The sequence below is a fragment of the Neodiprion lecontei genome, chromosome 4 (genome assembly GCF_021901455.1).
Source record: "Neodiprion lecontei isolate iyNeoLeco1 chromosome 4, iyNeoLeco1.1, whole genome shotgun sequence".
Taxonomy (NCBI): Eukaryota; Metazoa; Arthropoda; class Insecta; order Hymenoptera; family Diprionidae; genus Neodiprion; species Neodiprion lecontei.
Window position 1 is genome coordinate 18,563,393 of NC_060263.1, and position 15,032 is coordinate 18,578,424.

The 15,032-nt window shown below is 40.4% G+C and overlaps 2 protein-coding genes across 2 annotated transcripts in view; one reads left to right on the forward strand and one right to left on the reverse strand.

Annotated features, from left to right (window-relative positions):
* The window catches only part of LOC107225192 (bone morphogenetic protein 1), a 33,061-nt gene extending 31,395 nt beyond the window's left edge, over positions 1-1,666 (reverse strand). Inside the window, exon 1 of the mRNA XM_046739069.1 lies at positions 958-1,666. Coding sequence (XP_046595025.1) covers positions 958-1,129 — 172 coding nt within the window. The 5' untranslated portion in view covers positions 1,130-1,666. The remainder of the gene's footprint in view (positions 1-957) is intronic.
* Positions 1,667-11,041: 9,375 nt separating this feature from the next.
* Positions 11,042-12,409, forward strand: LOC124294240. Its single transcript, XM_046739068.1, has 4 exons — positions 11,042-11,190; positions 11,251-11,575; positions 11,820-11,929; positions 12,179-12,409. The coding sequence occupies exons 1-3, from the start codon at positions 11,067-11,069 to the stop codon at positions 11,860-11,862; spliced, it is 492 nt and encodes a 163-aa protein (XP_046595024.1). The 5' UTR covers positions 11,042-11,066; the 3' UTR covers positions 11,863-11,929; positions 12,179-12,409.
* Positions 12,410-15,032: the final 2,623 nt, after the last annotated feature.

The window sequence follows — 15,032 nt, forward strand, 5'->3', positions numbered from 1 at the left end:
AGCACGCAGGAAGTTACGAAGATTCCATTGCAGAACGCTGTACCGATCATTCGGTAAGATATTTTTGCAGTTAATTCGTTAGAGTGTCCCTCTGAAATTCCCGTAATTTTGCAACCTGCGCGCCCATTAATTAAGGCTGCAAATCGCCAGTCGGTGAATAGTTAAGCGCATGTAGAAGGGTGTCGTTAAGTGATAAATAAAGAGGCAGAAAAACTCATTCCGCCGGCCAAGTCCTCCGTTTCGCAAGGAAAAACAGTCCCCTGATAAATATTTGCCTCTGAATTTAAGTATTCATGAGGCGCGTGGATTTGAGTAAGCGATAAGTTCGTGTTTTATTTGAATTCGAGGCGTGGACCTCAAATTCTGCGTATTTAATTCAGCAAATGCTTGCAAATGAAAAACTCGAGCTTGTTTTTATTGCGCAAGTTGCAGCGCGGTTTTTCGTAGTGTATACAGCAAGAAGAGAAATGTATTTCCGTGTCCAGTTACAAGCGCTTATAAATTATGGCTCGAGAATTCCTGGACGGCAATATTAACGGGCAAAAAATACACGCGGGTGTTTTGCCGCGTGCTGTCGAGCCGTGGTTGGGTTGGATCTATATCACGTCTAGGACTCGCGAATTGTCGCGTGCGTGTATCTTGTATAATGTATAATGTATCTATGCATGCAGGCTGCGGCCTAGGGTCGGCGTATTCCGTCCCCTCGAAATGCCAACTACAAAAAACTGCGCCCGACCTGTGGCGATTACGTTTCGATTATTAGATTAAAGATCGTTATATACGCGCAATTGGCGGCGCCTAAGCACGACTCGCACAGCACGACTATGCAAGAGCAAGACCCTACCGAGCCTCTTGGCGGTGGGATTTCACCGCTTATCATTGAGTGAGGAAGAAGGATGATGATCGACGAGGAACACTGACGTTTTCTTGAGAGGTAATTGAGTGTGAATTACTGACCGGCCTTGCAGACGTCGAGGTCCAGGTCGCCGGTGATGAGGGTTGGGAACTCGATCGAGAAGAGCTGCTCTATCGTAAACCGCTGCCGATCGCTCGACGCGGGTTTTGCAGCCCGCGGCTCGGCGCCGAGGAGAAAGGCGAGAAGGACGAGGAGGACCGGCGTCGAACTCATGGCGGCGTTCAAAGCACCGATCGATTCGAATCGACTGATCGAACTTCACTTCGACTCATAACACGCGATCACTTGGAGGCGGGAGACGCGGCGGCGTCGGGGAGCTTTCGATGCTTCGCGACGAGCTTTTTCACATATTCCGTAACTCCGCGCGCTTTCCGACGCTCCGGGTGGCCTTGTGCCGGAAAAGCTCGGCCGGTGGCGCGGGTCGTACGTCGGCGGGAAACCGGAAGGCGACGCGACTCGGGACGGGCGAAGATCCGCGGGTAAACTGACGCGAGACAGGCGCGGGGGCGGCCGAAAGCGCTCTGGCGTTCCTCGGGGCGCAGCGGGCGCCGGAACGACGACGATCCGCTCTCGAGAGGCGACGCGACGCTCGGTCAAAGTTCGGATCTCGGTCAGAGCATCGCGGGACGACGCGAGTCGCGCTCGGCGCCGCGTGTCGGGCGAATCGCCCGGGTCGGGATGCCGAAAGAGTCCTGGAAAAAGTCCCGAAGGATCCCGCGACGTCGCCTCCTCCTCCTCCTCCTCCTCCTTCTTCTTCCTCCGATCTTCGCCGCTCGCTGCTCGCCCTGCACTGCCCTGCACTGACCTTCCCGGCTCGGCGAAGAGCGTGGATTGCTCTCGACCTCGACGGCAACTTCCTTCAATCCCGATCCCACCCCCGTCAACCCCCGCTCCAACAAACCGAAGCTCGCGCATCTGCGCATTCGCCGCATCCAGCTATAAGCTGTGGCCTCGTGGTGTACTCGTATGCTTGGAAAATTTAAACGGCACCCAAATTACGCGTGTGACACTTTGACCAGATCGACAAGTCTACTGGATTTGGCAACCCGTTTGCAAAACATGAAACGCTGTCCCGTACAGATCAAGTCCCTCAGTTTCGACAAATTGGCGACAGGCTTGAAGGCAAGACTCAAATATATACATAAATCTATGAAACTATAAGGTTACGCGTAACCTATAGCCGTGCCTATTGCAATATTTGATTGCGGTTGTGAAAAGAATCGCGATCAGATATCGAGCTTCGCATTGTATAAAATCTCTCACTTTATGCAGCTCAAGCACGCGCTCAAGCTCTGCTACAGTAATTAATCGCCCGCCCTTTTTCTCTATTGGATAATCATGTATCAGCCGCGACTTACGTGTCGTTGTTTTAATTTCACCATTCGCAGCATGAAAACTTATCTCGTTGCGAAACAGCAACACTGGAAAACGCGGTCCACCGAAGCGGTATAACGCGGCTGCACTGCATCACGCCAGTTCTGACAGACGTAATTCTATTTCCCCACTAATTAGATTCGTGCGATTTCAGGTTTGTGCTTGCGTGTAACATAATTTTAATTACATCATTTACAGCCACGCCGACACCCGTACATGTGTCAAAGCGTATGCGTAGTTAAGTTATATCTCTGTATCGCAATTCAGAGCTTATATAATGACTCGTGTGAAGTCTAAATGTATCATTGAATTATCTCTTCTAGTTACAGATGAACGAATAGATTAAAACAGTACAGATGAATGAAATAGTATAAACGCCAATGCAATACAGTGTAGAGCATATATCCGATCTTGAATCGTATTATAATACAAATAATATATAAGTCAAATCGCATGATGAACAAATCTGCAAAATTTTTTCTACAGGTTATAATTATAGCCGAATCGATATTTAAACACTTATCAATTGCATATGTACAGTCTGAGATAATTTCCAGAGAAATTTGTGTTCAAATATTTATATCTATGCATACAGAGATTCTTGCAAAGAATTTTTTGAGAAGAGTTTAAAAAGCCTAGTAATTGCTATTCGAGGGAGATTCTGGGCCAAAATCCTTACCTCGACTACCGAGTGTACTCTGTTGTATCAACATTTCCTACCTTGCGTAAAGTCAGTGCTAACCTACAGCGGTCAAACTAGCCTTACCAACAGCTGTCGTTACATGCAAGGATCAAACTACTCCAACCATCAGTCTATTTCTACTGAAGGGGAGTCCTGCTATACCATTAAACGCGTATTGTAACCGAAGGGAAGAATCGAAAATCATTAATTGATTACCGTTCATTTTAGATTTTCATTACTGGGGGACACGCTCGAATTTTCACCGATCAATCTTTGTTCTGTTTCACCGACCAATCTCACAGCGTCAGCTGATAAGGTCTGGCGGGGTACTCCAAGCGATTTCGATATAAAATAGTTAATAACTACCAGTAACCAAATCTTCCTTTGTAAATTCTGTAATTTCGCGCTTCGGCGAAAGCAAACAAGGTGCCAGGACGACAACGATCCCGACCATCAAGGGACCAACAGATACCGATGACCACCGTTTTCTTCTCCCGATGACTTCGTCTACCGACTGTCTGATGTGACCATCCCCGTTGCGTCTCAGATTTTTAATTACTACCGTTACAGAAATTTTTATATAGCCTCGGAGAATATCATCGAGACTCATTGCCGCGTTCCTGTCAACAAGGACCATGGTTATATGGCGGGCAGATGTCCACTGTCAACAGGACGTCATTGGTGGGAGCGAATACGAGTTGCTGTAAACCGTCACTCTCCAACCGGCAATTAAACTTTTGTTGGGAGACATTCGGCGTGTATCTTAACCAAAAGAGGTCCCCAAAGATGGACAACCGAACCGGTCAGTAAGGTGCAGCGGTTGCAAACCTGTACAAGCTGGTGTCAAAGAAGAAGTCACAGGCAGAACATTCCGTGTCATCTATCGAAAATTTTCGAAAACGTGTGACGCATCTGTTATAAAACGTATTGAGAAGTGTATTGAAGTTGACGGACATAATTTTGAAGATAGATTGATATGACAATTATTTTTTAACCATACTTTACCGTCACACTAGTTCTAACGCATAATTTCGTCAACGTGTACGTATCTCGATTTTTAAAAAAAGTACTAGAGAAAAAATAAAGTTTACGTACGACCTAACTTGAACCGTAGGCCGCATAGTTTCCGCGCCAATACCACCCTTATACAGGGTGTTTCCGAATAAATATCACAGTGCCTACCACTGAGGTGAACAAATATCGATAAAACAGACTCTCTAGTCATAATCATTCAAGTCAAGTCAAGTCTTTTAATCACTTCAACGTGACTCCGAAACGCGATTACTGCTCGCTTCAGCATTGATTATAAGCAACGAAACAACCGCTTGGCTGAATCCATACAAATTAGTAACACGAGTAGTTTCATATTCATTCAGTTATACTCAAAAACACTCTGTACACCTACTCCTGGTTGCGTTTTCGATATTTTTAAACAATTTTTGAACGATTTGATTAAAAGAAACTTTTTAAATTGACCAAATAGAAAAAATATGCAAATGTTCAGAAACGCCGGTTGTGCTTGATCCTTAACCCTGTGAGTGTCGCAACCCTTGACTAATCGGCATAACTCCCGGAGTTCGATCTCACGACCAGCAGGGGAGAGAGACCCGTATAATAAAACCCTTTGCGTAATATATATGCCGCAGCCATTGCCTGTTACGGCTTCTGACGGTATAAGCCTCTTACCGGGTATCGCGGTCATTATATTTAACGTTTGACATGGGCTAGTCAACTGACGCAGGGAAATGGTCAAGAGTCTCATTCCTTGATCCGTAATAATAACCCGGAAGGATTTCACTGCGGAGTATCATTGCGCATAAAAAACAGGCAAATTCTTCACTCAAACTAGCGATGTCTAAATCCATGATATGAAAATCCAAGAAAACGTTCTAAGGTTTTATTTCACATTCTCGCAGATACTTGTTTTTGTATTTTTAGCCACTTATTTTTGAAAATTCTCTCACGCGGTTCGGAACAGCAATATTTTTGTCCTGAGAAATTTGAGAGTGGAAAAAGTTCCGCGGTGTGAATGGAAAGAGAAATAGAGACAAATACGTGCGACAGGTGCAACCCCAGTGACAGGGCGAGAATGCGACACAAGGTTTAGTATCGGTACGGCACATGAGGGGCGAACGGTCGGTGCGTAAACGGCATTAATTAAAATCGCGACTCGCTAGAGGGTGAATGTTTAAGGTTTCGCAACAGTCGGTATGATATATGCTTTGAGAGAAAAAATAGCAATGGAATTGAGCGGGAACCGGTTCGAACAAGCAGTGCGATGGAAATTAATATATCTGCAAAACGGTGCTGGTAGAGCAATTAGCTAGTAGTTTTGTGTCGACTGCAGGATTGAATGAACTCAGAAAACCTCGTGCAACTTGATAGACTATGATTTTGTTACGTCAAAGTGATTCAGGGTAATAAAACATATGGCAATAAACAACCTTCGACATGAAATACGTGACATTTCTGAAGATTTGTTCTGCTGAAAAAAAAAAAAAACTTTGCTGTTATGCAATATATATCTATGTCGATATTCGATGCGCATAATGTTCTATTACCTGATAAATTCGGTATCAATTATTATAATGTAGAGTTTTTTTGAACTTTGTTTCCAATTAATTGAAACTAACGAAATAAAGTTAAGTATTGTGAATGAAGAAACACGAGGAATAAAGAGGAATTTAAAACACCATAAGACGCACTGAGAGAAATTTTTAGTTCCGGTTACCGCTCCGTCCTTAACTATTTTCATTTTTTACCGCAATCGAAAAATACAGTTCCAGGTACAAAATGAAAATTAGTTTTGTAACTGTTACAAGAAAGTCTAATATCCGTTACTATTCTTTCTCATTTTGATCACTGTCACTATATTTTCTTGTAACTGTTGGGAAAATATAACGCTTGTGCAACAATAAATTGACGCTAAAGCCTTGTTTAATTAAAAAAGTAGAGTAAACCGAACAAACTGATGTTGCGCTGCGATTACCAAAAAAGGATCGACAATAGCGCAAAATGGTTACGCATACCTCGTTTTTCGTAATTCCAAAAATATTCAAACAGTTTTTTTAACGATACCTGTTTCACTGAATTTTTCTAGTTACTACAATAAATGAAGATTTTCTCAGTGCGGATGCAAATTACTTCAATAAAAGAATCTGTATCATTAGATCTTGTGCAACAGGAAAGGAAAAACAGCGAATGAATTGATGATTTTAGTTCAAATTAAATATGTGTATAATACAGCTCAAGTAGAGGATTTGAAGCTGAGGCGAGAGGAAGAGAATAATAAGCTTAGGCTGTGCGACGCGAGCTGAACTTTAACGACGGTAATGAAGGAGGAAAAGAATGAAAAAAGTCAAGAAGGAAAATGGCGAAGTTGAACTCGTTAAACGGACTGGCTGTGGGTGATTAATCAATGTTAATAACATCTCAACTGCGCTACTCTGAAACAGATCCGAGTAATGGTAGCGATTAGCCCCTGCTATCGTTTACTCTCTTCATTAGATAATTTACTTTAGGTCTATTAACTTCAAAGTTTGCCAATTATCGTAAAACATTTTTTTCTTTAATATTTTGTATGTTTTTTTACATTGTAAATACTGAAAACATTAAAACGATCGTACGTTTCATAAATTCTTTTTTGTTTTTCATTTAATTTTTATTACAGCTGTTGAAGCTGTTTAAAATCCTTGAGGATATCCGAGGCTCCTGCTCTTCTAAAATCATCAATATTTGAGCTGTACATATTGCACACTGTATGTACGTATAATTCATAATAATAATGATAGTAATATCAATACGATGAAAGATGATACACTTTTTACTGAAAATATTGACGTCGTTTAGACATGCTATTAACTATTAGTATTTAGTATCTAGTACTTAGTACTTGTCCAATATTAAAAATATTAGGTAAGTTAGGTTATAACTACGTTTTGGGTTTCTCAAAGATTTCTCGTTATCCAAAGATTCCAGGTTCCCCAAAGATTTCGGGTTTCCCGACCATTAGGGGATCACCAAGAAACCCGATACGGTATGGTATATGTTTGTCTCTTTCTATAACGCCTCAAGTTTTCGTGTTACACTTGATTTTACTCCTCATATAATTTCCGTACCGGGCCCTATAACTCAAATCGTTTTTCAAGGAGTAAACTCCATAAATCTCAAATTCAATGTGAAATGTCATTAACGAGTGGGAGTCTGGACAAACAGAGGTAGGGAAGTAAAAACAACGTTTATTGTGAACAGATTCTTTATTTACATAAAATTAAAAATGCGTCTCATTAACGATTTATGTTTTATGCATTTTATTGGAAATTAGTTGTATCAAAAAATACCAAAAGATCCTGTCTGATAATAATAGCTTCTAATATTTTCATGTACGAAATAATTCATTGTCAAAGCTGGACTAAATTTTTCAGGCATGGAAGCATGTAAATAAATTTATAATTACGTGATCTTTGACAATTACAATATTTTAACATGGATTCAATGATAAAATTCGTTTTTTTTTCAGCAGGCTCGAAGTTTGAACTTTGATTAACACGAGGAAAATTATGCCTTACCTGATGGTCAAAACGTTTAGGTGGCAAGGATCCTGGTTTCTCGAGCGGTGCAATCATTATAACCATGGAACCTGGTTGTTCCGTCAAACATCAGGTGCCAGAGTGAATTTCATCGGGCCATCGCCACCTTCTTAACATCAGTTGACGCAAATTGCAGAGCGGGATATACTACAGATCATAATGGCTGAATATCCCATCATTTTACTTTGATCGAGCCAATAGCGATAAGTTTGTTACTTAACCGTTGCCGCCAATTCGTTCTACCGAGGAATCTGTGCACCATTGTAATTCAAGCATTAATTGACCAGCATTGTTTTTCAAACTTTATGCCATTTAATTTGGTATCTTACTTTGAAGCTTACTTTTATTCTCTTTGGCATTAAATTCAGATAAATAGTTTTTCAAGTCCTCAATTAGATTGTGGGGTTGAATTTTGCTAGGCAAACTGAATCCATCTAAATCTAGAATTGTTAAATAACTTCAGTTAAAAATGTGTTTAAATTTAATTTTAATTGACGGTGTCATCTGGCTAGCTAGTTGCACGATAACTTAAAATCAAATTCATTTTACATTCTTTATAGGGTCCTACGCTAAGACTGAAAGCTTGTGAATCTCCATTTACCGCAATTATTTCTGCATTTCATATTAGCATTGTCTGGAGCAAAAGAAATCTCATTTTGAGATTGGAAATGGAACCTGAAATGCAGAAGTTATTCAGTAGCACGAATTGAAAACCAAGAATTTTATAATGATTCCTGCAACAAAGAGACTCTTTCCAAATATCCTTGTTACAAGGTGATGTTTGGAGGACTATGAACAAGATATTGTATTGGATTACATTATTTGGAAAAAAATCTTCACGAACTTCGTTAAAAATTAGATATTCATTTATTTTGATGGAACAAGGGACACAATCTTGAATCCTATAAGTCAATATCCTCGTAATAATGTTCTGACATTACTCTAAAACATGATTGTCCTTGAAGCTAATTGTGACGTTAAGGCGCATTTTGAGAAAGTTGATTTTCAACTTGTGTCACAGGATGTGATCCATGTTCCTGAGTTCTACGCTTCCGATTATATTTTCTTTGTTTCGAACCGCACTAACATGAAATACAGAAATCATTTTAATAAATCTAATATTACTTGAATTTTCAATTTGAGTATTAGGTTCCCTACATTTATTTAATCGAACATCATTGAAAATTCACGAAATGAACTCTGATAATCGTTGGAAAATTTTTAATAGTAGTAGCAATAATTTATTGATCGGAAAAAATGCATTGATTATCGACTATTTGTAAATTTTGTTGAACTATTTTCGAGAAAAAAAAGATTCACAGTTCTATTACAGATAGTGATATATTTAAATTTCTTGAACACTCGGTTTAATGTCCCATTTTCAAAAGTGATAAAATTCAATATAACCGCCTGAAATCACAAGAGAGTGAGAAAGTTGCTTAGTTGCTTGAAAGTGGCGATGATCTTTGTACGTGTGATAAATTGAATAGGCAGATAACAGTAAATATTAGAGATGTAATTATTTTGGCCGTATCACCTGTTGACAGAAAAAAATTCATTGTTATTTCTATTGTACAAAATAATAAAAGTGATCAAATAAAGTGTTCCCACCTACCTGCTGCGTTTCTTCCAAGCACCCAACATTTGAACAGATTTCTCATTTCAGTCGAATAAAGCCAATTTTCAAAGAGCATTAGCATCAACTTTCCGAGTCACTATTTCGACTATTTGAGATTCTAATTTCAAAAATTCGTATGAACTACATCGCCGCCAGAAACAGAGTTTGACAGCTGAAACTCGGAGTGGCCAGCCTGTCACAGCAGCCGATAAAACTCGCGCACGTGCATTGTATGTACAGAGAGAAACCTTCGTAGGCAATGAGGTTGCGACTAAGAAATGTCGATCGGCTCGATTATCCCCGTGAGAAGACGCGTAACCGCGTCCACCGCCAACCGCCTTCAACGGCCAACCACCCCCAACTACCTCCGATCATCTCCTACCACCTTCGACCACCTCCTACCACCCGTTACCACCTCATACCACCTCCGACTACCTTTAATCACCTTCGATTACCTCCGTCCTCCTAGTCCACCTCGTCCTTCTTCTCCACCTCTTTCGAAGTCGAATTTTACCAGGTAGCGGACCAGGAGCGCAGGAACCACGGATCGCTTGTCCCTAAAGTCGAGCGTTGACTGAAGAATATAAAGACAGTTGCTCTAATGGCTTTGGTGTGACAACCGAAAATCTTCGTGCGCTTAAGCCCCCTCAGATGCTTGGAAAATCTTGGAAGAGTTGAGAACTTATTGCAGAACATCGGAGAACTACCGATTTCGACATGATTCACCCTCCGAGTAACACAGCTTCGCAATGGTAACCCCAAGCCAGTACTTTTGTTAGCCTGTGTGTACTTACCGACTTGTCGGCGATAAAAGAAATTAATAATGGGAATAAATTTCTTCCAAAATTCGTAGCAAAACAGTGATTTAATTAAAGTATAGGCACCCGAGAGAAGAATGTATACATAGATCATAAATATTAAGAGATCAGATGTAATAATGATGCAGAGGCCAGAAAGTATATATGTATATGCGGTCCATGTACGATATTAATATATATGATCCATTTACGATTAATACGTGATGCATACAATTTTCCAAAAGACAAACTGGATCATCTACAATAATACGTCTATCATATGGAAATAGAAGAATTATTCATTTCAAAATGAGATTCTGTTCGACACGCGCTCGATGTATTCCATAACATTGATATTCATAATTATTCGAACAATTTTTCATTTGCCCACTCGAACTTGAATTTTCGTAGGCATAGAATCGAAACGCTGTTTTAGCTAGTCGCAAGTGAAGTACCTACTTTGGGTAGAGAAGCAGAATTGTTTTCGAAGAGTGAACACTCTTATGTATGGAAAAAAATTCAGAGTAACTGTAACACATCACGGATGCGCTAATTTTGATCGAGATGAAATGGATGCTCCGTATATGAGACAGTATTTAACGCAGTGTCCTGATTTAAAGACCTGAAAACGTGATTGTCGGTATTTTTTATTTTTTATTTTTTTTGATAGGGAGTAAAAGAACGAAGCTTCTTAAAACTTCGAGTGTATTTTATCACACATTTGAAAGGTACGAGCAAAAATTTTGACCATCCAACTGTCGCAGAACGGCAGGGTTATTAGCTGACTCGTTAACTGAAGAATATATCTTCAGTCAAAGGCTGACCATCGAAGAGCCTAGCCGCTTCAGTCGGGAATCGGCAGGAGAGATAAAGTGTGTATTTCTTGTATGAAATGTGAAAACTAAAATCATTATACATCATGTCATATTATACATAGTATTGAAGTTCGATGCTAGAGTTTGGATGTTCGGATGTGCAGAATGTGACGTCGCCCAAAATTTTTTTTCTCTTGACGTCATCGATCTATATAGACGAAAATCAGCTAACCGAATTCCTCAGTCCGGAAACAACCGCGCAGTAGAGAGGACGTATGAAAATCGCGCTCCGCAGATTTCGAGTACCGGATTCTCTACCTCCTGAATCCTGCGCTCTGAGTCCACTTTCTGGTGTAACTCGAGTTCCAGGACAAGCGGTCCGTGGTTCCTGCACTCCGGGTACGCTGCCTGGTGAAACTCGACTTCCAGGAAAAGCGCTGCGTGGTTCCTGCGCTCCAGGTCCGCTACCTGGTGGAACTCGACTTCATAACAAGCGCTCCGTAGTTTCTGCGCTCCAGGTCCGCAACCTGGTGAAACTCGACTTCCAGGACAAGCGCACCGTAGTTTCTGCGCTCAAGGTCGACTACCTAGTGAAACTTGACATCCAGGACAAGCGCTCCGAGGTTCCTGCATTCCGGGTACGCTACCTGGTGAAACTCAACTTCCAGGGCAAGCGCTGCGTGATTCCTACGCTCCAGGTCCGCTACCTGGTGAATCCTGACTCTCGGAGGACAAGAAAGACGAGGAGAACAAGGTGGACGAGGAGAACGAGGATTTCTGCACAGTGAGTATAGATAACATTCGTGTAATATTCAATGGAAATCGTAAATATATTTCATCTAAAATTTTTTGAACTTGTCATGTACACAATAAATTATTTCAATTCATTTTTCGGGCAAGCACAAATTCAGTAGCTACAAATGCGCTAGAAAAATTTATTCTATTATTAATTAATTAATTAATTATAAAAATCCTTACAGAATATTTTTGCTGTGTTCTTATACTGTAAATATTTATTTCTATTCAAGGTATAACTCAAGGTGGTTATCAGTGGTTGTTGGAAGTGGTTGACGGTTGTTGGAGGTGGACGAGGAGGAGGACCAGGAAGACGAGGAGAACAAGGTGAACTCAGTCCATGGTGAGTGCATTACTAATTACATTGCATACATGATTCAATTGTGATAGGTGCGCAATTTTTTTGTCATACGATGGCGTCAACAAAACTTAGCGAGCCGATGTCATCACTAATAATTAATTTCAGCCGAGACCAAGTTTCTTGAATTCGATCCGTTGCTTTTCCTTAATGTTGGAACGATTGTTCTACATGCGATTAATTCTTGTATTGTTGCAGTCCACTTATTTCACGTGTGTACAACTTATTTTACAGGCGTGCGGAGGATGGCGGCGTGTATTACGGTGGATGAGCCAAAATGGCACAGCCGATAACTCAGTTTGCAATTGTTGAGGTTGCTAAGCCGAATATCGGGGAGAATAGGCCGTCGCGCGTAAGAGCCGACGTCACTGTCAATCTGAGCGTGAGAAAGGAAATCAAGGCAGAGTGGGAAAACCTGAGGAAACACGACGTTTGCTTTTTAATATCAATCAAACCTCCTAATACCATCGGTGAGTGATTTTGACATATTGCTGCCCGGACGAGTATGCATGCGTATATTGTAACGCTAGCATAGAAACGCCCGGCTGCAAATATGTTTATAATTTACGTAACATTTATATATATGAAATATTATAATATTTCATTTTTTTAATTTCTTTAATGCACAGATATTATTTCATCAAAATCTCATATTCTAATAACGGCGAGTTCCACCCCTCCTGGCAAAAGTCACGTAGAGACCAACAATGATCCCTAGTATAAGGTTAAACTTTTTTCTATTTAACTGGTACCAAGAACGGAGATAAGGGAATGCTGAATTAGCATCAGTAGCGCTCAGCCTGGAAATATCCCTCTTTTTAAGTTAAAACTATAACCAATAACTAGGATAAACCACTACCTTTGGAAACACCAAATTAAAATAGATTACTTATTAGAATGTATGAATGAATGTGTGAACATTGTATGTAAATATCTCTTGTTCATATTTTTAATGTGTCACCGACGAGATTGAGAATCGTCGGAACACCGTCGAAGAGCGTGAAGTAACGCTGACCACGTGGATTTGGGCACCAGGAGGTCGCCCTCGCACCTCATTGGCTAATTACCGTTGTAACTTATTACAACTGCAGCTCCTTGGACTCTCGGGCCCAAGAAGCCGCGTCTTTCGTCTGTCAAGTCGCGAGGTGCGTGGACGTCAACCCGTATTAGCTCTTCTTGAGCAATAGTAGCGTTTGGAAAATCTTAGTTGTGACCGGCCTAAAGTCTCGCGCTAATTCGTCAAATTCGAGCAGTCAGTTATTCTGTTAGCTGCAAAAGACTCACTATCTTCTACGTTTCCATCTTTTCTGTGCTTTACTAAATCTCATCATTTCGAGAATAGACATTTTTATGCCATTCCATTTTCCATAATTAAATTGAGTTCGGCCCTGATTCAACCGAATCAGGTAATTTTAAGTGCTAATAATAATAACTACACTATCATTTTTAATAAATAATCTTTGGAATCATCTTTAACATATATCAAAATCAGCAAATTGACACTTTCAACTATAGCTTTCGATAGTAAGATAACATTCTATATCTACAAAGACTAAGTGACCGACGTTCAACATCGTTCGATTCATCAACTCTTCCGAACTTGAGGTGAGGCCCCTGGTCCAGAATTCTACTGACGCAGACCGACACGATCCGACGGCTCTCAATCTCGTCGACCGATTCACCTGAAGCTAAGTCAATCCGAGTGTTAATCTTCGAAATTAAACGAATTCCTGTTTCACCTTTATAATTAAAATTTACTTCAGTAATATTCATTTAAAAGCAAGTCTAGAATTGGTGGCTAGCTTCACTACCCCGAATTAAATCATACTTATTGTTTCCAAGAATTAACCAACAAGACTTGACAATAGGATATATAATTGATTTAAGATAATCTAAAAACAGAGATACAATATCGAATAATCACGAGCAGCTAGTTATAACCATCGTTCAGAGTAGATGTTGCTGGTACCAAATAATAATATCCTTTAGAATAGAATAACACACGATTTGTACAAACTCGAACACTTTATAAATTGTTACTTTGGGCTCTTATGTCATTATCACCATTGATTGTTACCAGACATTAAATCATCAAATCGAAACAGAATATACTTCATCTTCAACCATTTATTTTGAACGACCTTTTCCCCATTTTCATTATTATAAAATTGCCTCAACAATTTGAACAAACCTCGCAGACCTGTACAGGACTATAGCAACACGATCCTACAAATGACCGGCTTATCGAAAGGTAGGTCTTTTCTTAGTTTTAATATTTATTCATTGTCGTTACGTGGGAGCTTGATTATTCAAATAATCATTAACTACCACCGCTCAATACACTCTCACCCCAACGTAACATTGGCCAAAAATACAAAGGGGTTAGCCTTACATTTTCTTCAGTTTTGGAGCTGAAAATTTTTGAACTCGCAGCCTATTGGAACTGCGCCCAATCGATTTCTCTCGCAAAATGACGTCGGACTAGTGCCAGAAAAGATTTATTCCAGCACTTTTCAAAATCGCGAAAATTTTCGCCAAAAATACAAAGGGGTTAACCTTCCTTTTTTTTTGACCGAAAAATCTTCCGTCTTAGAATTGATTTGTAGGACCCTTTCCCGACCAATTGGACCCCCAGGAAATCAGAAAACGCAGCAAAAAGAGCGTCGGATCAACAGGAGAGAAATTACGAAGGAAAAAGCACCCGCTGAAAAATGTCGAAATCTGAGGTTCTGGTTTTTTGGCTGTAACTTTTTATCCGCTGCTCGCAGCGTATCAGGACTGCGCTTAATCGATTTGTCTCGCGAAATTGCGTCCGAATAGTGCCAGAAAAAATTTATTCCAGCACTTTTCAAATATTAATCCTCACGTAATATTTTTGATGTGTTCTGAAACTGAAAATATTTATTGCTATTCCAGGTACAACCCGAGGTGGTTATCGGTGGTTGTTCGAGGTGGTTGGAGATTGTTGGAGGTGGTCGGAGGTGGACGAGGAGGAGGACGAACTGAACTGAGACTCAAAGCCCTGTTGACATAAAAGCAGCTATTCGATAGAAATTATAGTTTATAGTTTACACGGCCCATTGCATGA

Bases quoted from the DNA above. Each gene is read 5' to 3' on its own strand.
- LOC124294240 (XM_046739068.1), top strand. From the start codon at position 11,067: ATGAAAATCGCGCTCCGCAGATTTCGAGTACCGGATTCTCTACCTCCT. The intron at 11,191-11,250 runs GTACGCTGCCTG...CCTGCGCTCCAG, and splicing joins CCGTGGTTCCTGCACTCCGG to GTCCGCTACCTGGTGGAACT. The intron at 11,576-11,819 runs GTGAGTATAGAT...TTTCTATTCAAG, and splicing joins AGAACGAGGATTTCTGCACA to GTATAACTCAAGGTGGTTAT.